Source organism: Eretmochelys imbricata, chromosome 10 (assembly GCF_965152235.1).
Source record: "Eretmochelys imbricata isolate rEreImb1 chromosome 10, rEreImb1.hap1, whole genome shotgun sequence".
Classification (NCBI taxonomy): domain Eukaryota; kingdom Metazoa; phylum Chordata; order Testudines; family Cheloniidae; genus Eretmochelys; species Eretmochelys imbricata.
The window spans coordinates 65,158,044-65,184,718 of record NC_135581.1 but is presented as its reverse complement, the minus strand read 5'-3'; the positions used below and the strand labels follow the sequence as shown (position 1 = coordinate 65,184,718).

Here is a 26,675-nt window from a genome sequence, read left to right as displayed (position 1 = left end):
ATCTAAGTCCCTATGTAGACAGTGCTAGGTCAACCCAAGAATTCTTCCACCTCTCGGTGAGGTGGATTACCTATGCCAATGGGAGATTCCCTCCCGCCGGCATAGGTGATGTCTACATTGAAACACTACAGCACTGCAGCTCTGCGGCAGTAGCATTGTAAGAGTAGACATACCCCAAGATGTGTTTTGTAAGCAAGAATAGTCTCATCTATTTGTAAACTTTGGCCAAAATGTTGACATAGGTGCTTCCATTTAGATATCTAAATCAGATCTGATTTTTCAGAGTTGCTGAACAACACAACTCCCATTTGCTTCAGCTTTGCACAGGCAAATTTCAAAACGATGTGAATTAAAATTAAGTGAAATGCAGTGTAATCTGACAGGAGGAGGAACAATTTAGAACACACCTCTTCTCTGAATGCTAAATAAAATCAGAGGTTTACGGGACTTTCCCTGCATTCTCCTGTGCACAATGAGATTTAACTTTCCTGATAACACTTCCAAACAGAGCAGGCCTTAGACACAGGGGCATGGAGAGAGGTGGTCCCTCTTTCGTTAAGGAATATTGGAAAGGTGATGTGGGGTAACTTTGCACTGCCTTTTGGGTTGGCTTTACAATGTTTGGAATTCCTAGGGATGACAGGGTTGGAGCTTGGAATGGGGAAGGAGAGAAAGATCAAGGACTGGGTTGCCATCCCACTGCCATAGCAGAAGAGGGAACAGGGAAACCTGAACTGGTTATGAGGTTCCTCCCCCTTTATTCTCCCATCCGGAAGGGGGAAGAGGGATCTGGACTGATGGCTCCTCTGCCAGAGTCTCCCAAAGAGATGATGGATTGCACAAAGTCCCCCTTTCCATGTGGCTATCAGCAGTTTGAGGGTGCCTGGTCACACTAATGGTGACTTTCCTCCCATTCTGGGGGAAAAGCTGGTTAGGTCGATCAGAGTCAGGATAGCCCCCCGAAGTGGCTCCTTGTGCTTACCGTCAGCAGTGCTGGAACAATGTTTACATTGGGGGGGGCTGAGAGCCATTGAACCAAACTGTAAACCCTGGATATGATGGAAACCCCTTCAAGCCAAGGGGTGCAGCAACCCCTGCACCCTAGTTCCAGCACCTATACGTAGAGAGGCCGGCCACCCTTCTGGGGACAAATGAAAGGGTCCAGGACCGTGCAGCTGGCGCCCTTCAGCGGCACTCGCCGTCACTGCGGAACAGAGGAGAGCCCGGACACTGCACCGGGGGACGGCTGCCGCGCCCTCAGCACCGGCCGCTGCCCGGCAAAGCCCGAGAGAGACGCAGCCGCTTTGCAGCCCGCGTCCAGCGTCCGCAGCCCCTAGCGCCAGGGCCGCTCCAGCTCGCAGGCTGGGCCCCTGCTCTCCGAACGGGCCCGGCTCCAGGCCACACACCCACCCACCTGGGCTGCTCCGCCAGCTGGACTGGGAGGGTGGCGGGGGCGTCCGAGGCCATCCTCGGCCTCGCGGGGCTGTGCGGGGCGGCAGAGAGGCAGCGGCGGGTTGCCTGCCGCCGGGACCGTAGGCTGCTATCACGGGACAAGGCAAGGTCTCCCTTCCTTCCGGGCGGCGGCGGAGCCCTGCCTCCTCCCCGCCCAGGTCCGGGTGCTCGGGGCAGGGCTTGTGCCAAGCTGCCGGGCAAGCCACCGCCCAGACATCCAGCAGGGCTCGGACAAGCGGCTCCGCCCCCGCTGTGTGTCTGGCGTTGGGCCCTGGCTCCTGCCCGCGGCAGGACGTTAATGTGACAATAGGAGCGGAGGAGGGGTTTCTTTTTTTAAATGTCTGCACCAATGATGTGTAAGATCTCCGTGAAAGACAAAGCAAATCAATTCCCAAGAGAGGGTCTCTCTGCCAGCGAGCCAGGACTGACAGCCCAGTGCCTTAAAAACATACAATGTAATTGCAGAAAAGGGCAACGTGACTCAATGTCTCCTCTGAACAAGGGTCACGAACAAGGTCGGTCCCAGATCTCTCCCCCACAACAAACCCATACAGTGAAAACACAAAATAAACATTAACAGAGGAAGCAAAACGCCTTATCCTGAAGGCGTTGCTTTTTTAATTCTGATGGTTTGTGTTATTTGTGGGTGTTTCTATGGTGTGCTGGATTCTCTCCCGCCCCCTTCCTATGGCACCCTATTATCCATCAGAATAGGGACTCCGGTTATTTGGAGTAACTGATTTGGTCAGCTACATCTCCCAGCAGGCTGATGGCTATTATTATTTGTTATTTTATCCTGCTATATCAATCCATACAGTCCAAAAGGTACCTATCCTATAAGGTTATAAGTGCCCTAACATAGATAGTATTGTATACTGTCATACAAATTTCTAGTGTGGACTAACCCCTCTGGTGAGTAAAAACAATCCTCTCTTCACATCAGTCATCCATAAACCTATCAAATCCTCATTCCACTCCTTTTCTAACTGTGCAGGAGGAAAGAGGGCCTTTCAGTTTGCTCAGAAGGTTTACAGACCTGGGCTCTGGCAGACCCACAGGGTAAGTGAATTCCAATGTTGCACTTCTGCTTCTTCTCGTGTCCTTGTCACAAACTAGATGTTTTTCCAGAACCGTGCACAAGCAATGGCTCTTTCCATCACTGCAGCAAGATCCTCCTTTGTACAGGTCACCCCAAAGAGTCGGCAAACGAGCAAGTGCTTCATATTTTGCACCTCACCATATTCGCATATTCGTGTCATTAGAGTAGCCCCATTTGATCATATTAAAAGTAGTTGATCGGCCAGTTTGCATGCACAGGCGGTTCAGGCATCACCACATTGACCAGTCTGTATCCTCCCCTCCGGGAAGGACCTCCTGGGGTTCCAGATCTATTTCAGTGGATCCAACTCGCATTGTCTTTCATTCCATAACCTCAACTGTGCCTTAGAGCTGTTGTATCGAAAGGCACAACACTGGTTTTAAAACTCTTTCACAATTTAAGGTGTTTGATTACTCCTGTGTGACCACATAACAGATGCCTTGGATCTTCCATCTGTCACAATCTTTCCCTTTGGCTTGCTACTGTCCTTCTGATACCAGGTGACGTAGTGCCAGCTGGTAAGTAGAGGCTATCCTTTGGTGTTGGCTTTAGACATCCTGTTATTCCACAACAAGTGTAGTTTAGAACAGGGTCTAATTTCTTAGCATGGACGGATCGTTCCCACACTGGGCATGCATACTCTGCTATGGAATAGCACAAAGCGATAGCAGTTGTTCACAAGGTAGCTGGATTGTCTCCCCACTTTGAGGTGACCAACTTTCGGAGGATGTTGTTACAGGCACTAACTTTTCCTTTCATCTTCTTTACATGTGCTTTGAAGGAAAGTGTCAGGTCCAATGTCATCTCCAGGTAGACAGGGTTCAGGTGATTAGCCAGTGGGATTCCATCCTGGGTGATATTTAGTTTCCGCTTGGCTTCTCGATGGCGTAGGTGAAAGGCCATCACCTGTGTCCTGGTTGGGTTAGCACGAAGCTGCTTATTGTAATAAGTTGGGAGGTTGCTCAGTGCACATCATTCTATTCTTGACAGTGGTAAAGTCCATCTTCTGTGACATGATGCATAGACCATGGCAAAAATAAAGCTCCTTGTATTGCTCTGTATGGGCTGGTCACTGGTCAGGATTGGTGCTAACACACTGCCCTGTGGGAGGCCATTTCATCATCATCTCCAGTGGTTCCATTTCTTGCACAGTTCTACATAAAAAAGACTTTGGCAAGCAAGGTTTGGTGGTTGACTGTATCGTATGCTACTGATAGGTCTACGAACACAGTGCCTGTGGTCATCCCTCTCTCAAATCCATCTTCTATATGCTGGTTAATATTTAATATTTGGTCAGTGCAGGACTTTCCTGATCTAAATCCAGCTTGTTCAGATATTAGATGCCGTTCAATATGAGGTGAGAAGAGACTGAGAATGAGGTGTTTGTAAAAGTTTATAGAGGTGGCATAGACAGAGCCCTGTGCGGATACAAAATTTGTATCTGCATCCAATCCACGATCCTCAAAAACGGTCTGTGGATATCCGCAAAAGCAGATATCCATGGATTTGCAGGGCTCTAGGCATAAAAGTGATATTGGCCAGAAGTTTTTTGGGTCAGAGGCATCCTTCCCCAGCTTCAATAGAGCTATTACATGGGCTCGTCACCATAATTTAGGTATTCTAATTCATGGACAATTGTTAAAAAGGCGTAATACCCATAATTTGGTTGCAGAACCAAAATGCTTAATCTGCTCCATGCATATGTCTTTGAGTCCAACTGCTTTGTCGTTCTTCAAGTGACTTATTCTGGCACTGAGTTCATCTATTGTGTATGGTGTGCTGAAATTATCTTCTTCCAGATCAGTTTGCTGTATAATTAATATTTAGGCTGCTTGTTCAGAGCTTTCCCATTAAGCAGAAGCTGGTGTGCCACTAGGTTGGCTGTGATGCTGTGGTGTTGCTCTACCTTCTTCGGATCATTATTCAACTTGTGAATGGTCAACCATGCTTCCTGCTAGTGTTCCTTCAATCAATTCTTTCCATTTCTGTTGCCTTTCTTCTTGAAGCTTGTTAGCTAGGGCTGTCCCTGCTGTGATAGTGTTTTCCGAGAAAGGATCTCTTTGGAATATTTGTTGGTATTTTTTATATCTGGCAGTTAGCACAGGAGTAAACCCTGGTATGTGTTCAGTTCTACATCCTCAATGTATATACCTCTTGGAGCAGGGGTGGGCAAACTATGGCCCGCGGGCCACATCCGGCCCACCAGCTGATTTAATCTGGCCCTGGAGCTCCTGGAAGCAGCGGCATGTCTCCCCTCCAGCTCCTACGTGTAGGGGCTGCCAGGGGCTCTGCACTCTGTCCCCACTCCAAGCACCCCAAGCTCCCATTGGGCAAGAACTGCTGCTAATGGAAGCTGCAGGAGCGACACCTGTGTACAGGGCAGTGTGCAGACCCCCTGGCCGCACCTCCGCATAGGAGATGGAGCGAGGACATGCCGCTGCTTCTGGGAGCTGCTTGAGGTAAGCGCCTCCCAGAGCCTGCACCCCTGAGCCCCTCCCACACCCCAATCCCCTGCCCCAGCCCAGAGCCCCCTCCCACCCTCCGAATCCCTCAATCCCAGCCTGCAGCACCATCCTGCACCTCAAACCCCTCATCCCCACCTCCACACCAGAGCCTGCATCCCCAGCTGGAGCCCTCACCCCCCATGCCCCCATGCCCCAATACCCTGCCCCAGTCTGGAGCCCCCTCCCACACTCCAAACCCCTCAGTCCCAGCCTGAAGCACCCTCCTACACCCCAAACCCCTCATACCCAGCCCCACCCCAGAGCCCACACCTCCAGCTGGAGTCCTCACTCCCACACTGTGCCCCAGTCCCCTGCCCCAGCCTGGAGCACCCTCCTACACTCCAACCCCCTCATCCCCAGCCCCACCCCAGGAACCACATCTCCAGCCGGAGCCCTCACCCCCCCACACACACACCCTAATCCTTGCCCCAGCCCCAGCCCCCTCCCGTACCCTGAACTCCTCATTTCTGGTCCCACCCCAAAGCCCCGCACCCCCAGCCAGAGCCCTCACCACCTCCTGCACCCCAACCCCAATTTCGTGAGCATTTATGGCCTGCCATACAATTTTCATACCCAGATGTGGCCCTCGGGCCAAAAAGTTTGCCCATCACTGTCTTGGAGGTATTGCGCAGTGCACTCATGAAGAGGTCGCAATTCTCCAGGATTGGATTTATGAGAGTCAGTTTTTTGTCAAGGACAATCTTGCACTATCAGTTGTTGCAATATTGCATAAGAAGAACCACACTCTCAAGTAGCTTGGTCCCAAATCATGTAAGGCTTTATAGGTCAAGATAAACATATTGAATTCAACCTAGAAGGAGACAGTGCAGCTTACAGAGCACTGGTTTTATGAGCTCTCATTATGATCTTAATAAGTGGATAGTCCCATTCTGCACTGACTTCAGTGGTTTAAGCTGTAGGCTCAAGCAAAGTGCATTACAGTAATCTAGTCTCAACAGACAAAAGACATGGATAAGTGTAACAAGATCAACATCCAAATGAAAAGATCTCACTCTTTATATCATGTGCAGATGGAAAAAAGTTCACTTAGCCTCAGCTGCAGCTTAGGCCTTAACCAGCCAAGAAGGACATGTACAATGAAAAGGTGGTGGCCTGAAGAGCTGCCAGAAACTTAAGAACCTAAGTAAGTGGCTGTTTCTGAAAGTCCAACAGACAAAACCCTACATTTGTCTACATAAGAGTTCTTTGTATTCTTGCATGCAGATAGCTATGTCCAAATCAGATTTTATCTGTGAAGTAAAAGAAATGTTGTTGCTTAATATTGCACAAAACATAAAACTAAAGACAACCCTGCCTGCTGCGAAAGAGCAGGAAGTAGCCAGTAGATCATATGTACCAAGCCAAATCTGTGGCCATCTGAGAATTACATGGTTGCAGAAGGAGAGAATTCAAAGCCACCTTCTCCAAGCGGACTCAGCTCTCTGGCACTTGAGCAAAAGTATAACTAGAAATATCAGGACCTATGAATACCTATGAATATGAATTGTGCAGTTCTGAGTTTGTCAGATAGAGGTCAGTAATATACATACACCAGTCAGCACATTATAATACTATTAGCCTTTCATTTCTAGGCATCCATGCCTGAAGGCATGGGCACATTATCAAGAATGAGCTACAACCATAAATCAAAATAAACCGGAAACATCCCAGATTAAATTCCAGAGCAGGAACAGATTCTTAAAACACCCCACAAGCAACTCAAAACCAAGGACCACATACCAACTGCAAGAACATAAGTAATTATCAATTATGCCACAAGTCCTTTTGTATAAGCTAAGGGAGAAAAAATTTCAGAACAATAGGCCCTGGACATATGAGATTTGGAACATATGGAAGTATGACTACAGATCTGTTGGTCAAGAGGTATAAATTATATAAAGAAGAGCATATGTAAAAGGGAATGGGGTTATTATAATGAAATACACAGTACAGGCATATCAAGCAATTTCCCTTCTTCTCACTATTATGTATTAGTGTGGTATTTGTCTTTTATTTTAAAGGACAGCCTTTGTGTGCTTTCTAGTGTTCCTCACCTCATCCTAAGTCAATATATTATCCTGTATTTCAGCAATAATCATTCAAAAGATCATACACTTTACACTGTGATACAGATGTGTGATTTAGTGCTTTGTTTGACTTTGACTACAACTTGTCAAATAAATTTTGAGGTCTGTTCCCTCCTCTTGAGTCACACAAAGAGGAAATAGACTCTAGTTGGCAAGGTTGCTGATATTGCTTGGTGGCAATGTGGAAGCAGTTGCTGTTTTCAAACCACCTGTCCTGTTGGGAGCTGGAGGGTGCTGCCTGGATCTACCACTCCAGGAAACATCTAGCACACTCTTGCCATTATAACAAATAACAATAATAAAGGATGATAGGTTAGCTTTTAGAATATAGTGTGGAGGGGGCAGAAAAGGCACGAGCAGGAAGTCTGCTTCCCTGTGTCAGTAAAAGAAAGCATTATGGGGAAGGAGGGCAGTTGCAGCAGAGGCCTAGAGAGGGTGACTGGAAGAAGAAGGAAAATAAGAGATTCTCCAAGAGATATCCAGGAGAAAGGAGGGGGATAATACATATGTTTTTGTGTGTGGTTCTAGCTGAATTTTCAAATGGAGGGGATGAAGGAGTGAAAAACTAAGAGTGAAAAACATCAAAAGATAGACCAAAACCATAATGAGATTTATTTGACATAAACCTAATTTTATACCAATGCCATGAATTTCCTCCCATACGTTTAAATCTGATATTAGCATTGACATTCTTGTGCCCTCTATCCAAGATGAGTCTGCCTATCAGCGGTGTTATACATATATTGCCTGGGAAGTGCCTTGGGAAGGGTCCTTCAAAAGTGGATGGAAGGCATTGTATAAAGGAAATACATATTAGCTTGAGTGGTTAATATATTTTGTGAAAACTTGCTTTTTTGAGCTTGCACCCAGAGAATGCTTAGATGGTACATAAATCCCCCAAACAAACCAGCATGGTGAATAAGTTCATTTTTGAGGGCCCAATTTTCTTGACCTTTAGAAGGTTTAAGAGTTATAGATTTTTTAAATTTTCACTGAAATATTCTTTGCTTAGATTAAATGTAAAGAACTCAGAGCCTAGGAAGGGTACTAAAATGGATTTCAAGAAGGCAGACTTTAGCAAACTCAGGGAGTTAGTAGTAAAATCCCATGGGAAGCAAGTCTAAGGGGAAAAACAACTGAAGACAGTTGGCAGTTTTTCAAAGAGGCATTATTAACGGCACAAGAGCAAACTATCCCACTGCATAGGAAAGATAGGAAGTATGGCAGGAGACCACTGTGGCTTAACCAAGAGATAGTCAATGATCTAAACCTCAAAAAAGAGTCCTACAAAAAGTGGAAACTTGGTCAAATGACAAAGGATGAATATAAACAAATAACACAAGTATGTAGGGACAAAATTAGAAAAGCCAAGGCACAAAACGAGATCAAACTAGCTAGGGACATAAAAGGAAACAAGAAAACATTCTACAAATACATTAGAAGCGAGAGGAAGACCAAGGACAGAGTAGGCCCGTTACTCAATGAGGGGGGAAAGACAATAACAGAAAATATGGAAATGGCAGAGATGCTTAATGACTTCTTTGTTTCAATTTTCATCAAGAAGTTTGGTGGCGAGTGGAAGTCTAACATAGTGAATCCCAGCAAAAATGAAGTAGGATCAGCGTCTAAAATAGGGAAAGAACAAGTCAAAAATTACTCAGGGCAGGTCTACACTACAGCAGGGATCGACGCTCTGAGATCAATCCACTGGCGGTTGATTTAGCGGGTCTAGTGATTGAAAACTTGTTCCTAGAGAGTAGTTATCAGTGTTTCACAGTCATGCTGGAAGGGCATAATGAGTGGGGTCCCGGAGGGATCGGTTCTGGTTCTGTTCAATATCTTCATCAATGATTTAGATAATGGCATAGAGAGTACACTTATAAAGTTTGCGGACGATACCAAGCTGGGGGGGGTTGCAAGTGCTTCAGAGCAGCAGTTCTCAAAGCCAGTCCGCCGCTTGTTCAGAGAAAGCCCCCAGCTGGCTGGGCCGGTTTGTTTATCTGCTGCATCCGCAGGTTCGGCTGATCACGGCTCCTACTGGCCGCAGTTTGCCGCTCCAGGCCAATGGGGGCTGCGGGAAGGGCGGCCAGCACATCCCTCAGCCTGCACCGCTTCCTGCAGCCCCCATTTGCCTGGAGTGGTGAACCGCAGCCAGTGGGAGCTGCGATAGGCCGAACCTGCGGATGAGGCAGGTAAACAACCGGCCCGGCCCGCCAGGAGCTTTCCCTGAACAAGCGGCGGACCGGCTTTGGGAACCACTGCTTTAGAGCATAGGATTACAATTCAAAATGATCTGGACAAACAGGAGAAATGGTCTGAAGTAAATAGGATGAAATTCAACAAGGACAAATGCAAAGTACTCCATTTAGGAAGGAACAATCAGTTGCACACATACAAAATGGGAAATGACTGCCTAGGAAGGAGTATTGCAGAAAGGAATCTGGGGGTCATAGTCGATCACATGCTAAATATGAGTCAACAGTGTAACACTGTGCAAAAAAAGCAAATATCAATCTGGGATGTATTAGCAGGAGTATTGTAAGCAAGCCAGTAGAAGTAATTCTTCTGCTCTATTCCGCGCTGATTAGGCCTCAACTGGAGTATTGTGTCCGGTTCTGAGTGCCACATTTCAGGAACGATGCGGACAAATTGGAGAAAGTCCAGTGAAGAGTCTAGAAAACATGACCTATGAGGGAAGATTGAAAAAAGATTGAGTTTGTTTAGTCTGGAGAAGAGAAGACTGAGAGGGGATATAACAGTTTCCAAGTATGTAAAAGGTTCTTACAAAGAGAAGGGAGAAGGATTGTTTTTCTTAACTCTGAGGATAGGACAAGAAGAAATGGTCTTAAATTGCAGCAAGGGCGGTTTAGGTTGGACATTAGGAAAAACTTCCGAACTGTCAGGGTGGTTAAGCACTGGAATAAATTGCCTAGGGAGGTTGTGGAATCTCCATCATTGGGGATTTTTAAGAACAGGTTGGACAAACACCTGTCAGGGATGGTCTAGATCAGGGATCGGCAACCTTTGGCATGGGACCTGTCAGGGAAAGCCCCTGGTGGGCTGGGCTGGTATGTTTACCAGCTGTGTCCACAGGTTTGGCCGATCGCAGCTCCCACTGGTCTGCGGCGCGGGCCGAGGGATGTGCTGGCCACCACTTCCCGCAGCCCCCATTGGCCTGGGACAGCGAACTGTGGCCAGTGGAAGCTGCGATCGGCCGAACCTGCGGACGCGGCAGGTAAACATATCGGCCCGGCCCACCAGGGGCTTTCCCTGGTGGGCTGCGTGGCAAAGATTGCCGATCCCTGGTCTAGATAATACTTAGTCCTGCCTTGAGTGCAGCAGACTGGATTAGATGACCTCTCGAGGTCCCTTCCTATTCTATACTTCTATGCTTCTAAAAGAAGCAAACAAAATAAAACAGGAATTAGCCTCTTACTATTGATTAATCAATTAATATACATAAGGCATTTTGCATTATTATTATTTTCAGAGATTTTGAACGGGGCAGTAGTTTGAATCCCCAGTCTGGGGTAGTTGATTTGCCTCATCAGTGTATAGCAGGTAGTTTAGAGCATGCGAACTCTGGGTCTCATTCTGCTCTCATCCCAATGTAAATTAGGAGCAATTTGAGTGAAATCAATGACATCAATGTAGAACTAGTACAGCTGACCCCAGAATAAGTTTCTTTGCATTTCATGATCTTACATTCACATTTGGCACAGCGCTGTTGCAATGAAGAAACAGTGCTCCCCAAGAGGGGCCCCAATGATGTGTTCCAGTGACACAATGGGGGGAGAAGTCCTGTCTTTACAGGAAGTCCGGTGGCATCTTAAAGACTAACAGATTTATTTGGGCATAAGCTTTTGTGGGTAGAAAACCCACTTCTTCAGACCATGCATTTGAAGAAGTGGGGTTTTTTTACCCACGAAAGCTTATGCCCAAATAAATCTGTTAGTCTTTAAGATGCCACCGGACTCCCCGTTGCTTGTATGGATACAGACGTACACAGCTATCCCAATACTTGTCTTTACAGGCTCCACTTATGTACATGGGAGGAGGCAGCCCTCTTCCTAAGGGTCCTCCTGATTGCAGTGGGGGAAGAGAGCTGCCTCTATGGGCCCTACCGAGCTACAGGAGAAACGAGGCTGCCCTTAAGGGCTAGTACCCCACTGCTTTACAGTTTATAATGTGGGTGGGGGAGGAAATAGTGTTGCCCCATGGGCCCTGCTGAGTTTTAGTGGGGAAGCACCGCTGTCCCTACGGGCCCTAGAGATTTCCGGCGCCGGGTTTGAGGGGAGCGGGGCCGAGAAGACCAGCCCCTGCCTCCTTGCCACGGGCCCGGCAGCCGCTCTCGTGACTGAAGCGCGGTGCACCCGCTATTCCGCTCCGGGTCTCCACGGGCGGGGCTAGCGAGGGAGAATGAAATTTCGGTTCCTAGCAGAGCGGAGTCATATTGGGCAGAAGCCGCGGAGGCTTGTGGGAGAAGGGGGCTGGCTCCGGTCTCTCGTCCCTCCCCTTGTCCCCTTCCTTCCCCTCCCCCCCGCCCGTCCTCCGGCCAAGATGTCTGACATGGAGGATGATTTCATGTGCGATGATGAAGAGGACTATGATCTGGTGAGGTCTGGGGGGGCGAGCGGGAGCTGGGTGGGGGGGGCGATGGGGTTCTCTGGCGCGGGGGCCCTTCTCTGTGCGTGTCTCTGCCTCAGCCCCTCTGAGACGCTGCCTTCTCAGGGAGCAGTGACAGGACGAGTTTGGCTCCCCATTCCCTCGGGGGGCCAGGGGAGGCAGAAAATGGCTTGGGGGGTGGGCTGGCGCTGATTTTGGACCAGGCCTCACCAGTGTTTATGCTTTCTGCCCCTCTGAGAAACAGGCCACTTGAGCCCTAGGAACTTAGTTAGGCCCCAGAATTGCCCCTTCAGGCCCAACAAGTCTGGGCCCCTGTTCAGTTCAGCCAGGGGGTCAGGGTTAGGGGGGTTGTAATTCTCTCACTGTAGCCCAGCAAATTGGTTCACGCGAAGTAAAGGGATACGTTAACTCTGGGTTGGGGGGAGGTTTGTAATCATGTTCTAGGATCCGACTAAGGCGCGGGGGGGGGGGGGGGGGATAGCAGCAGAAGCTGGGAGACAGATCTGCCTGCTACACATATCACTTCAGCTGCAATATACCATTAATGTATTTATTTTTAACTTCCTTGCTATCGAGGTAGAACTGGGATTTGCTTTTGTCATTTGTGTGGTTTTGGTGGGAGTGTTTGTTTTGGTTCTGTTTTGTCCTTATGTTCTCAGATGGACAATAACATATTTTAATTGAAAAATAGAAACTGATTTGTCTGAGGGAATTTGTGTTTAGTAGGGTTATCTGGCTTCATAGTGATATTTTTGAAATTGTTAAAAGCAAATGTGAGGAATAAAAGCATTTCTAAGAGGGGAGACTCAGTTGTATTGAGAAATAATGTTTGGACAAAAAATACATTCGCTGTGTTGTCTAATCAGTCTTAATTCAATGTTTTCTGTGGCTTTGTTTTTTTAAATTCTCAGTAGAATGATAACACTGAGCTTCTTTTTTTTTTAAAGAGTTGAGTATTCTGTATTCCAAAGGTTTTTCTGGGATGTGTATTTCACTTAGTGTAAACTAGAACTGCATTTCATGTACTGTTTAATTTTATTAATAAACCCCTAAAATCTCATTTATGAGAAGAATTTCTATGTAATAAGTCTTGTAGTATTCATTAGTATTTAGAGCAAGTTCTTAAAATTTAATGGTTTTCTGTGTGACCTGGGATATGTGCATGATTGACATCTAAAATTTAGAAAAATTTCTCCAGTCCAGTCTTATGCATATATTTTTAATTGAGATAGAGCGGTTGACATGTACACATTGACTTTCTAGCCTTTCACTTACCTCCTAAATATGAACACAAATTATTTTAGAGATGTGTTTTTAAATGAAATTGAGTTTAATTATGTACATTATAAAATGGAAATTGTTCTTATCAGAATATTCAAAAAGATACTATGGGTCAGTTTGTTTCTTCATCAGTTGGCAGCCATTTTTCACAAACATGTTTATCAGAACAGATTCTAATTTGAAATATTTTGTCCATATTACAGAATAAAATACTAAATCATTCTGTATGTGTGTCAAAAGATATACAAGTTGTGTTTTTTTGAGAGTTTTAAAAAAATTGGAAAGTCCATATTGAAGTGCAGCGTCCCAAATGTAGGCCTGGTATAAGTCAGTGCAACTCCACTGGCTGCAGTTGAATTTTACCTTATGTTAAGTCTGAATTTTATGCTTTATTGGCTGCCAATGTGCTAGGAGAAATAACTGCTGTTTCTTGCTTCCGTATGCTTCCTGGTTAGTCACAGGAAGAAGTTCTCTGAATTCTTATTCCCATGACTGATTACAAATATTCACAAAATTTACTTTCAAAAGAACATTTTCAACATCAGTCACTGAACACCCTTTCTCAGACCTTTCCTTTAAATCAAGGCTTGGAAGGATTCAGTTTTTATTGATAAATGTTGAGGTCGCCATGCGCGCACAAACTGACAAAATATTCCTGTCAGTAATAATTGAAATTTACAGATAGGCAAAATAAGAAAAATGCTGCTTGAGAACTTATTAGAGTAAAAATCCAGTGATTTAAACTTCTGTATTAGGCTTGTTATAAATGGACTAATGAATGAATAGTAAAAACAGGTATGATTTGTTGATTTAAGGATATTTACTTTATGCATTTTGACATGATGTTGACAATGTTTTAACAGTTTACAAAGGTTTACTTTTTTGAATCTGTGTCTACTGTCATTAAATGTCTAATGTCCCCCATAAATTTTCACAAAATTATAAGGGAAATTGAGTCGATAAAAATCTTTTAAAAGCTTAAAAATGAACATTGATATTATTTATCAAAATTATGAAATTCTGCCAAGACCACTTAAAACACACTGAAACTAGATATTGTTTTAACTATCGTGTGTGTTTGTGTTAGTACAAGTTCTCTTTTTTAGAATATAATGCATCACAGGACACATTAGTATTGAATTAGAGTGACAAGGTTTTTAGATGCAATTTTGGCTTACGGGTGGAAGGACAGAGTTTTAATCAAGTATCAACGTTATTCCAGTTAAATTAATTTCTTGCATGCATGGGCTGATCAGCATGGATGGGGTCATGGAATGCAAGAACAATGTTTTCAAATGTGTTCTAGTTTTGCTAGCTACTGTATAGATGTAGGCTATGTTAGAAATTAGTTAAATGTACTTTCTCTAAACCTGGGACTTGGTTCTCCCAGCATGTTGGTGTAAAACAGGAGAAACTGTTGAAATTAAACTGGTGTAAGAGGAGGATGAGGCCAATGGTTCCCAAGCTCAAATTCAACACTAGTATAGAAGGAGGTCTTGAAGAGTGGAAGTAGGACAAGAGGTTCAGACAAACAAAGCACTAGAAGTAAAAGGGCAACTCTGAACTATGGAGAGTACTTTGGAAGGTTAAAAAGGGAGAAAGACTCAACAGCAGTCAGCCTGAGGGCTAAAACACTGTAGCTCTTCAGTGAAGATACTACTATGCTAACAGGAGAGCTTCTTCCATTGGTGTAGTTAATCCACCCCCGTGAGAGGTGGTAGTTGTTTTGGTGGGAGAAGCCCTCCTGTTGGCATAGCGCTGTCTACAGCGGGGGTTAGGTCAGTGTAACTGTGTTGCTCAGAGCTGTGGATATTCATACCCCTGAGCAATGTAGTTATACTGGTGTAAGTTTATAGTGTAGACCTGGCCTGAGTTAGTGGCGAAATCAGTGTTTACAAAGAAGTAAAGTGAAGTGAGTGTAACCAAGAGTTTTAACAGACTTTGTAAAAAAAATAGAACAGTTACACCCTCAACAGATTTTGATCTACCAGGTATATAGAGTTGGGGAATCATGTCTTATCTCTGATAGTATCCAAATGGCGTGTACTTTCCTAGAACTGTAATATGTATATTCCAAAGTGTCTGCTTCTTCCAAGTTTCCCATCTTGAGTTTTTTATCAGGCTGGTAATATCACTGTGGTAATTATTGTGATAAACAGATATGGGGTTACCATTTTGTAATATTATAAAATCATAGCTTGCTATTTCTGCTTAGTTTTTCATTGTCTTAATGGTAAAACTTTCTGTATATAAATGTTTTATGACATTCACAGATAGATGTAGTTATATCTGTTTGGAAGTGCTAGCTTTGATTATAACATGTATTATTCCATTTTATGACTTAGTAAATAAGGCTATAGTTACTTGTCACTATGGAAAGCATTATATCTTAAGTAATCTCAAAGTCTGCCTTGTTGGTGTTTGGTCCCTTGTTTGAAAATAATCAGTGGTCTCAGTCCAGTTCCTAGTAAAGAGTTGCCCATGTCGGGGGGCAGATAGAATCACAACTACCCTCCTTTTTGGGAGTTGGTTTAGAATAGACATGGAGTCTGAATTTTATCCTTGTCTGGGAGTGATCTTTCCATGCACTGTGGTGTTGCCATGTGGTAAAACTTGTATTGGAAGTACTTACAACACATCTGCGGGGGCTTGTTTGGTTTTGTTATAAATAGAGAACGGTATAGGCAGATGATATTATCTGTAACCCTAAATTCACTTTTAAAAATTGGGAGGCTGGGAGCCAAATCTGTTAGCTGTGCAATTAGACTATATTGCATTAAAGATTTATTTTGTATGATACATTTTTTTATTTGAATGTTGGAAAGAGACAAAAATACTAAAGAAAAGGGAGAGTTTATCAGGAAACAGATTCAGTACTCCATATTTATCTGCCTTTTTCCTGGAGTATTCCAGGTATCCAACAAGACCTAGAACCCTGTTTCTTGACACTCAGTTTCACAACAGCAGCTTGTTCCTGAGTAGAGACATATAGTATCTAATTGGTATGTTCTGCCAGAAATCCACCCATGAAGCCCAGGAGGTTGGTAATAGATTTCAAATGCTTTTATGAAAGTGATCTTAGCGTGTGTGTTAAAAATGATTAATTTGTTAGTATGCTTCACAGCAGGACACAAGTGCATTCTGCTGTCTAGGATATAGGTTTTCAGATGCTGTCCAAATATCTAGGACTTCATGGTTATTCATGTAAGGGAGCCTAATGGATTAAAAACGTTTTGTTCTTTTTATTTATTGTTGTCTAGGCCTTAAAATATTGGTCTTGGTATTAGACGTTTGTTTGAGGAGTAGCATTCTGAATTAAATTCTCATTCACTCCATACGATACACTATCATTGTACTTGCGTCAGATTGTATCAAATAACTCTAACTGCACTGTATGTCAAGTGCCCTTCATACCCAATGCAGTTTTTTGCTGTATGCATCTTATCATATGCAAGACTTCCCTGGATTTTGCAAAAAAGTTCATTTTGAGAGAGAGATTCTCTCTCTCGTACTGTTGTCAGAAATCTGTTTCGTGTTCTCAATTCACTAATTGAACCCTTTTACCACTGATCTAGTAAGGCAGTCTTTCTTGCCATGTATGTGTTTAAACTGTGTCTTGAAATAAAACTTATTTTTCATTAAACCTAATGGAAACATTAAAACTTTTGAGTTTTGGGCAAAATGTTTAAAGGAAGGACTGCCACCCTCCCCCCAAAAGAAAGGGGAAACAAAAATATGATATTGTTAAAAGTGAGGCTATACTAACCCTTGCAGTGAAATAATTTAGAACTTTTAAAACAAATTCATGGGGATTTTTTTTTTTTAAAGAAAACCATCTTAAAATCTGATCTCTTTCAAAAACTGCGTTTTAAAGTAGCTTTGTGTGTGTGTGTATATATATATAATATACATACACACACAAACTCATACTACTGAGTCTCCCTGCTAATTGTGATGATAAAACAAAAACAATTTTCAGTGTTTTGTGTATTGAAACAAGATGCTGTAAATGCACAAAATTGACAAATTGATTTTTTCTCCATTTCCACGTATAATAAACCTAGTTATTAAAATATTAATTTCTATGTAATACTTAAATGTATATATATTTTTAAGTTGACAGTGTCCCTTTTGATTTTGTTATACTACATTGCACTGCTATAGGCTGTTATGATCTTGGCTAATTTCACTTATATGATGTGATTCAGCTTTATAACAGCCTTCGTGTAGACTTGGATTTTAAGATGACTAAGGGTTAGCAAATGGTCTTTAGAGTTACATTCTATTTAACTTTGCTTCAGTCTTGACTCTGACTGCCCATTGGGAATAGAATTGCTCATACTGGGTGAGTCAGTGCTGTTCATCTGTAAATGTCTTATAGGAATCTTTTAAAGTAAGCTCTGGATCTGCATTCTGTTGTCTGTCTGGTATTTTACTTCCCAGGTGAAGGAGAGGATTGGTATTGAGGTGATGGGGAAAAAATTCCACTTGGAAAGGATTATTTACAATCAGTATATATGTAGCAATCAGCTAATACACCCACAGTCTACTTAACCCATTGTCCTTTCCTATTCAGCCCATACTATAAAATTACCCAGACTTATAGAATAGCGCTAAAGAAAACATTGTGTCCTGCAATATGAAAGTGCATAAATGTTAAGGATAGGTATATTAAGAAATAGTTTCTTCATTTTCTTGCTGCATTTTGCAAGTGTGTCACACATTTGGTTTCCAAGGACCAGGCTTAGTTCAGGAGTACCTAATGTGGTTCAATGTGAATTCAAACACTGGAGTAGTACACTTCTCCTGCAAGGATTCCAGTGGCCTGTTCGGACAACATACAGCCTTATGCCTCAGAGCAAAGTCCTGTAGAGGTTCTCTATATGCTGGTGTACATCTGGAATTTCAAGGAAGGGCCAATGAGACTGACAATACACAGATCTGCCACCTTTTTACACCCATCTGGGGAAGCCACAAGTCCACATGGTCAAGGGTTGGCCCAGGTATGAGAGAGGTGTCCCTTGACCTTAGGGGGATTCCTTTTCCACAGGCTGTGCGCTGTGGCCAAGATTTGGAGATAAGCAGTCACATTCTTTTTGTGTCAGGCTGTCTTTATATAGATTCAGAAAGGCAGTTTCATGGGTGTGAATCAGTGCTGTGCTGTCTTTGTAAACATAAGAGCTATATTTTGTTTGAAAATGAGTGCTTAAATTCTACTGAAACTGATGGGTAAATGTCCCAGTAGCCAGGGAGAGTTGCCTACTTTGCATTGGCAAGTGGTTGAATGGATTTGTCTCTTTTTATAGAAAACAATTGACATTTTAAATGTCTCAGTCTTTAGTCTTCATTATTGCCATGATTTTAAACATATGTATTTCATTTAAAAAAAAACCCAAAACCCTACATTAAAAGTAGTTGTAAAGTCATGCACTCCTAAATTAGGAAGTGCCAGAATTAAGATGACTCTTGTGACCTTAATTTGGCCCCCTTGTGCATATGCACTATAATAGTTTTAATTACATGATCACATACTATTATTTTCAAAGAAAACTGCCTCATTCAGGGCACAGGCTGGACAGTCCTCACTGAATGGGTATCCAAGATTTTATTTTATCCTCCTTCGTTATGCCTTATTTACTGCACACCCTGCTCAGAATACAGAATTATTAATTTCCACATGGGCTTTTTATGGCACTCATTACTATAGTATCTTAATGCTTTGTGAACTTTAAGGGATTTATCTTCACAATATCCCGGTGAGGTAAAATGGTGGTATCCCTCTTTTACAGATGAGGAATTAAGGCATTGAGAAATTGTTTGACTTTGGGTACCCAATTTGAGTGCCCGTCAGCTGGAGTTCATCTACCAGTCAGGGCTAGCGTCTGATTTATTTTCTCAGAGTATTTACATTTTATACGTTCAGAATAGAACTCCCATCAACTTCATTAGCAGTTGTGATTTGGTGAGCACTTGTGCAAATCAGGCCACAGGTCCCTCATATTGGGCACTCAGAAAATGAGGAATACAGAGTTAGTGGCCACCTGTGAAAAGTTGTTTTAAGTGATCTGCCTAGCATCACATGCTAACTGTGTGGCACAGTCTGGGATAGAATCCATTTCCCCAAGATGGCATTGAACTGTCCTAAACAGGAGACAATCCTTCCTCCGCTCCCCTCCCCTCCCCCCCCCTCCCCAATCCCCTGCCACTTTCAATATAAAACCTTGATTCATTTCTTGAACACACTCAGTCCTATGCATTGACTGACCCAGGGATCTTCTGGAGAAAATAGTATGTGATCCTGTGATTAAAGACTATCTAAATGCATACACTTAAAGGGTCTGGATTAAGGCTGCATACACAGTTTTAATTCTGCAAAAAGAAAAGGAGTACTTGTGGCACCTTAGAGACTAACCAATTTATTTGAGCATAAGCTTTCGTGAGCTACAGCTCACTTCATTGGATGCATACTGTGGATGAAGTGAGCTGTAGCTCACGAAAGCTTATGCTCAAATAAATTGGTTAGTCTCTAAGGTGCCACAAGTACTCCTTTTCTGTTAGGTTAGTGTGGTAGTTAGAGTCCCGGCTGGGACTTCACCCTGGAGTTGGGGCATGCTCCATTCTCCCAGCTTCAAACCATGCTCATCATGCAGCAGGCCGATGCCTATTAGTGACCTCCACAACAGCTGTGTGAAGTGCTTGGGGGAGTCCCATAGAAAGGTCAAGTGCAGCATCTAGAAAAAATTTCACCCTAGAACCCAGAAGGAGTGGGATATCCATTTGAGTGCCCTCCTGATAGAGGCTGTGCTTCGTCCTGTGTCGGAGCCCTCCTGCTCGGACCCCACACCGAACACCTCGGCATCTGTGTGGAGCACGCCGCTGTCACTGGGCTCTGCCCTGCACCGTTCCTCTTCACTGGTGCCTAAGAAGTGGCAAAAGAAAAAGAAGCCCCCCGGCACCAGGGGGGAAAGGGGCTTCAGGCAAAGGACCTATGTCAGGCCATGTGCCTGCCTCGGGGCTTCCTGGGGATACCGCTGTGGTCAGACCCTCCCAGCCCAGTCAGGGATCCACCCCTGACCCTGGGGAGCGGCAGGGGACCCTGGCTTCTCCCAGGATCCTCATTGTCCAAAGCGGCTCCAGTGGCTAAGGAACAAGGAAGCCAACCGGCACCGCAGTCTCTGCGCCAGGCCCCAGACTCGCTAAGACCTCAACACTTAAGGACAAGTCGGTCATGGGACTGCCCCATAAGACAGTGGAGCACCCTCGGTTCCTGGACTGCAGGTGTAGATCCCAATCTCTGGGCCTAGGACCCCGGCACCGTACCCTCAGTCTCTGATCAGAAGGCCCAGGTCTCCAATGCCACGCGCTCTCCCTATGAGGAATGGGACATCAGAGTCGAGGCACCAGTCCCCATAACCCCGGTACCAGCAAGCTTCCCGCCAAACATCGCTGCAGCATAGGTCACCTTCGTCTAGACTGTCTTCCAGACATCAGTCCCCACCGGGGTGGGATCGCTCCCCATCACGGCACCGGTCTCCACCTCCTTGGTACCACTCGTCAGGCAGGCACTGATCCTTGCCCTCATGTCACCGATTGCTCCCCAGGGTCAGTCAGCAGACTCAGACCTCAATGGCCCCAACCTGGTCGCCAGAAGGGCAACAGTCTGAGTCGGATTGGGAACTCAGCCCCTTGCCAAGGAGAAGTGACTTGCTGCCGACCTGCGAGGCCAGTGTGGCATCTGCAGCAGTGGCGTGGCAGCAGGGACAGTGGCCCGCTCAATGGCCATACTGAAACCCATGGGGTGTGCTCGTAATGCTGTCCCATATTCCCACCAGTCTTCCCTGACCGCCTCTGGCACTGCCAGCACCCGAGTTGGAACATGGCACCAAATGCAACATGGGGACAATGCAGCAGGCTCCAACACCTACGGAGCCATCCCCGGAGAAGGAAGGGGACAGCTTCCCCGACAGTGTAGTTGTCGTCGTCTCCGGATGAAGTGGTGGCGGATACCTCCCAAACGGTCAGTGCTCCCCAATGACTTCAAGGGGCACCAGGCCCTCCTTAAAAGGGCGGCTACCAATTTGAACTTAAAAATTGAGGAGTCTGCGGAGGAGTTCGATGACCTCTTTAATGTTATGTTCTCCTCTGTCCCAGCCCGGGTCACGCTGTCCGTCCATCCGTCCAGGGGTCCTTAAGGTTGCTAAATCGCTGTGGCAGACTCTCTCTTCCATTCCACCTACTTCTAAGAAGGCAGAAAAGAAGTTTTATGTCCCTGAAAAAGGGTTCAAATATTTGTACACACGCTCTCCAGCAGCGTCATTGGTCGTGTCTGCTGTTAATGAAAGGGACAGGCAGTGCCAAGTCAGTGGCACGTCGAAAAACAAAGATTTCAAGAGACTGGATTTGTTTGGCAGAAAAGTTAATTCGACGACCAGCCTGCAATATCGGGTGTCTAACCACCAGCCCCTGTTAGACAGGTACAATTTTAATCTGTAGGACTCCCTTAGCAAATTCAAGGAGGCCATCCCAGAGGACCAAGCCCAGGAGTTTGCTGCTTTGGTGGACAAAGGCATAGCGGTGGTAAGAGGGGCCCTCCAGATGGCCTGAGACGCTACAGACTCAGTGGCCAGGGTGGTTGCCTCAGCAGTGACCAGGAAGAGCAGCTTCTGGCTGCAGTCCTCTGGGTTATCCTAGAAGATGCAGACCACAATTCAGGACCCCCCGTTTGACGCGGTGGGGATATTCTCTGAGCTCAAGGACTCAAGGCTCCACAGCCTTAAAGACTCCCGTGCCACCCTCCACTTCTTGGGCTTCATACCCCTCAACAGGGCAGGAAGCCGTTCCATCCTCTGCCTCCCCAGTCTAGGTCCTGGGGGACTACCTGGCTGAGCACCTACATGAGAAAGGATAGAGACAAGGGGTCTAAGCAATGACACCTATCGTCTTCCCGTTTGTCTGGCCCTTCCAGGACCTAGGGAGGCCAGAAGCAGACATTTTGATTGTGCACTCAAGGACGGTGCCCCAGTCACTTCCCAGGATCCACCCACTCACTCTTTCCTCGACCACCTGTGCCCCTTCCCGTTGGCTTGGTCTCTGCTGACCTTGGACCGTTTGGTGCTTGAAGTAATATGTACAGGTTACATCCTGCATCAATGTTGGAGGGAGTTCGTTTCGTGGCTCCATCCACATCGGTGACCCCCGTCTCCGATGCCTCGGACCTGGAGTGGGTGATCTCAGTATGCAAGGCCATTGGTCGAGTCTCCATTGCTCCCTACGCATCGTGAAGGAGCCCAGAGTGGTTCACTTGACCTGCGAAGCCTTCCTACTTCACATAGAAAGCACGGTGGCCCAGGTCCTGACGGACAATATAGCAGCTATGTTCTATATTAACAACCTTTCGTAACTGTTGTTCTTCGAGATGTGTTGCTCATGTCCATTCCATTATCCGCCTTCCTTACTCCTCTGTCAGAGCTGAAAGGCAAGAAGAAACTGAGAGGGCATAGGGTCAGTGGCACCTAATATACCATAGCATGAGTGTGACGCTCAAGGGGGCGCCACAGTCGACCCTATGGCCACTGCCAAGGCAAAAACCTCCAATGACTGTGCATATGGGTACGCGCGCACACCTAGAATGCAATGGACATGAGCAACACATCTCGAAGAACAACAGTTACGAAAGGTAGGTAACTGTCTTTTCTTCTTTGAGTGCTTGCTCATGTCGATTCCATTCTAGGTGACTTGCAAGCAGTATCCTTGGAGGTAGGCTCGGAGTTCACTGTCTAGGCAGGGGTAGTCTATTTTTTGTCAAGGTCCAAATTTATTGATCAAAGATATAGTCAAGGTCCAGCCTCCAGAGAAGAAAATAATAATAATAATAAAAAATACCCCAACAGTAATGATAATAAGTAATGAAAACATTTCTGGGTCCATTTGGAATTTCTCATGCCCCACCAACTTTTGAGACAGCTGAACGTTCCACTACACACCATAGCCCAACTCTTGCCAGTACAACCAAAATTAACAAATTATGATGATTGTGCTTAATTGATCAGCATTGAAATTGTTAATGTTGGCATTTAAATTGAGATTAGTTATTTCATGTCTGCGCTTTTGTTTCCAGTTGTCTAAAAACTCAGGCAGATATTCTGGCCTCAGTTAACATTTGCATCACATTTTTAAGGTTTTCTTCACAGGTACGAGGGCTGAAGACTTTATTTTAAAATTAAATTTTAGTTTATCTAGCAGTTACTGAAATTTTAAAAAAACACAATTATGTGACCATTTATGTGTCTGCATAATCTCATTAGACCTGGGTATGATGAGATGCTTATTGCTTGGAATTATTTCACATACAAGCCATAGGTGAATCTTATGGGTTTTTAATGGATCTGACTTACTCCCTTCTCATAGATGACAACAGGAGACATGGAAAGCATTCTGTTCAGAGGTGTCTTGCACAGGATATAGCTAGGTTAATTCACATTGCAATATTTTGAATTCACCTCTGGGCATAAAATTGTATGTCTGTATTTTCACCAAAAAACCCCCCACAACCTTTTAGATGAGGGGAAAGTTCCTTCTCATCTCCTTCTTCAAGTAAAGCTTGTTTGTGTGGGAGACAGACCTTTCTCTGCGGGCAGAGTGAGACTATGGAATTAACTCTCCCAAGAGCTAAGGACCATCACAGCCCTTACCATTTTCTGCTCCAGGGGTAATGCACATTTCTTTGATCTTGCCTTCTCTATCGCAAACACAACAACAGGTTTATTTATATTAAAAATAATAATTTAAAAACGCTACCAAAACAAGATATTTCTCCTTCTGGGAACAAGCAACACTTGTCAAGTTGCTTAATGCACTGTTGGAAGTTGCTCAGATATTACAGTGATGAGTGCTGTATAAAAACCTAGATAGAATAGAGAATATGTACTGATGTCAGAAGAGGAGTTTGTTCAGTATATGTAATCAGTTACTTGATCTTTCCCCTCCTTATCAATAATAGAATTTTTTAATTTGCCATATTATTTCTATATGAATTGCAAATCATAGATCTGGATGCCTCAGGAACAGGTAAGGGGACACTGGGCCTTTCTGTTTGGTTTGCTTATTAAAATCCAACCCAGGTCTGTAAGGACTAGAAATTATGCTGGTCTACATCTAGTAAAATGAAGCACCTTGGATTAAACTGGCCAGTGTGTTTACATCACAAAATTCACTGTCACAGTTGATACCTAAGACCAACATGTCCCCACTCCTAGTGGTGTTTGTTCCCTGTATGTCGCAGTTGAGGAACACGCTACACGCTAGCTTGTCATTTGCTACTCATGCGGTACTTGTTCTGTGGATATATTTATTCAGATTTTTAACAATAACAAAAGGGATTGGCTGTCCAGAGCTTTAGGCACCCCAATGTTAGTTACAAAAATAAAATTCAGCAGCAGGTTACTGCCAACAGAACTTATCTCCCTTTAAAACACAAACATCCTCCCCCAATTGACTTCCCTTATGTAATCCTCAGCAGCAGCCCATTCAGATGGATGCATCCTGCAATGTGCCATGAAGGTCAGCAGACCAGGACTACTACAGACTGAGGAAGGTGGAGCTTGTTCTGGCGCAGAGGGCCTCTCACAGGGAATGCTCTGCCATGGGGTTCTTCTCTTTTACTTTGAGAGGGATCTAGGTCAAGTGCCTCCACTGTGGCTGTATGGCATGAGGAGAGAGGTGGTTCCTCAAGAAGGAGCGTCCAGCCGTTTACGGCTTTCTGGATAGAGAGCAACACCTTATATTTGATCTAGAAATAGAGCAGTTCATTTTTCAGTGCTGTCAAACTAGTAGTACTCAGAAAGCAATAAAATTCACTGACTGAGAAGAAAAACACACCTAGCTGTGGTAACATAGAACACTTCCCTGTGATCCATTTCAATGGCTCCATTACGAGAAAAAATTATTTTAATTAGAAATGAACTGGAATGTAAGAAGATTTAGGATTTATTTGGTGCTATATATAAACATTTAAAAACAGTTGGGCTGGCTGTAAGTTTTGGTAATTTACCTATGGCTGCTTTCCTTATTTAAAAACTTAATTGTAAGTGTTCTGAAGTCTGTTTTTTTTTTTTTTTTTTTTAAAAAAGGCATACATTGAAAGAGTTTGAATTTCTAGGAAAGAGAGAGCTGAATATAGACATTAAGCTTCTGTCTTTTGCCTGTTTTTTTCTCGTTTCCCTCCCCTTTCTTTTGAAGGACTTCATTAACACTGATAACATGGTAGCGAACAAAATAATTAACATGGGGGAAGGGAATTGAGGCGGTTACAGTGAGGGATGAGAAGTCCAACATTTTGCAAATAAAAAAAAATGGATTAAAAAAAGTATTGTTCATCTCACTGTAATGTACTGGTGAATGTCATTAGGGTTTAAATAGACAGTGTCAAGCAGTTTATCCTCAGCATTTAAGTTCTGTGTTGGGAGAGGTTGGATTCCAATTTTAAAATAAATTAAATGTTTGCATAATATTTTTAAATCAGTTTTTTGTTTGATTTTGCCACAAAATTGCTAGTGCATAAGAAGCTGAAGGTAAAACTGATCAGCATATTGTCATCAGTAAAAACTGAATAGCATGTAAAAAGTAAGCAAATAGAAAATTCTGTGTCTGCCAGTGCACATTATGGGTGATTCCTTAGATTAAATTGTTCGGTGTCCAGACTCCTTCACTTCCTCCTTTCAGCAACTCTTGCACATTCTCAATTATTTCCTGTTTCTCAGCAAAGAAACAGCTGGGATCATCATCATGATTAATGTTTTCCTCCATGTGTTAGTGTGAATTTTCATGGTGTAGAAAGGATGTGAATGTTCCCTTTGCAAAAATCTCTTGTATCTTCCATTGCTGAATCATTCTACTCTCTACTTGGACCGCAACTCATGCAGTATCTTGTGCATGGACAATAAGAATCTTATAGCATCTTTTAGAAGAATTGCAGTTTGCCTTGGCCAGAGTTTCTAACCACGTCCTCTCCCTTCTCCCCATCCCTCCGCAAAGGTGGCTGAATTCTAGTGATGCTCTAGTGAGATGACAGGTTTCATATCAACCAAGATTGTTTTTATGTTTCAGTGTATTGAGCGATCTGAGTTTGGTGGAAGTGTATTGATTTACCATCATATATCAGTTTTCAGTGACAACATTTTGTTTTTCCTTTTTTTCCTAAATTGTAGGAATACTCTGAAGATAGTAACTCTGAGCCAAATGTGGATCTGGAGAATCAGTACTACAATTCCAAAGCATTAAAGGAGGATGATCCCAAAGCAGCACTGAGCAGTTTTCAGAAGGTTTTTAGTTTTTAAGTTATCCTTTTTATTTATGTTAATGCTATAACTCACAATTACATTTGATCTACTATGAAATTGTTTACTTGGATTCAAGTTATTGGTGTATTTGATATTGAAGATGTATTAATAATTCCCACTGATATTACCACATGAGGTTGTTTCCAGGAATTTTGAGAGAAACTTTTTGTAGTAGTGTAACTTATTAGTGCAGATGGTAATAAGCTTTCATCAGACTTCTTGGCTCCCAGACTGTTTACACACTTATAAATACCATACCGAGAAAATATATTGTTCACTGTTTAGTGGC

General features: G+C 44.1%; 2 protein-coding genes across 7 annotated transcripts in view; one reads left to right on the top strand and one right to left on the bottom strand.

Moving 5' to 3' along the window:
• Positions 1-1,571, bottom strand: part of GALK2 (galactokinase 2) — an 89,212-nt gene extending 87,641 nt beyond the window's left edge. For 2 of the 5 annotated variants that reach the window (XM_077828861.1, XM_077828862.1), the window contains exon 1: positions 1,415-1,571. In XM_077828861.1, coding sequence (XP_077684987.1) covers positions 1,415-1,467 — 53 coding nt within the window. In that variant the 5' untranslated portion in view covers positions 1,468-1,571. Of the gene's footprint in view, positions 1-982; positions 1,130-1,414 lie in introns of those variants that run through there. The other 3 variants (XM_077828857.1, XM_077828858.1, XM_077828860.1) reach the window with 2 other exon arrangements.
• Positions 1,572-11,639: 10,068 nt separating this feature from the next.
• COPS2 (COP9 signalosome subunit 2) overlaps positions 11,640-26,675 on the top strand; it is a 33,905-nt gene continuing 18,869 nt past the window's right edge. For both annotated transcript variants that reach the window (XM_077829303.1, XM_077829302.1), the window contains exons 1-2: positions 11,640-11,756; positions 26,255-26,368. In XM_077829303.1, the coding sequence (XP_077685429.1) occupies positions 11,703-11,756; positions 26,255-26,368 (168 nt within the window). In that variant the 5' untranslated portion in view covers positions 11,640-11,702. The remainder of the gene's footprint in view (positions 11,757-26,254; positions 26,369-26,675) is intronic.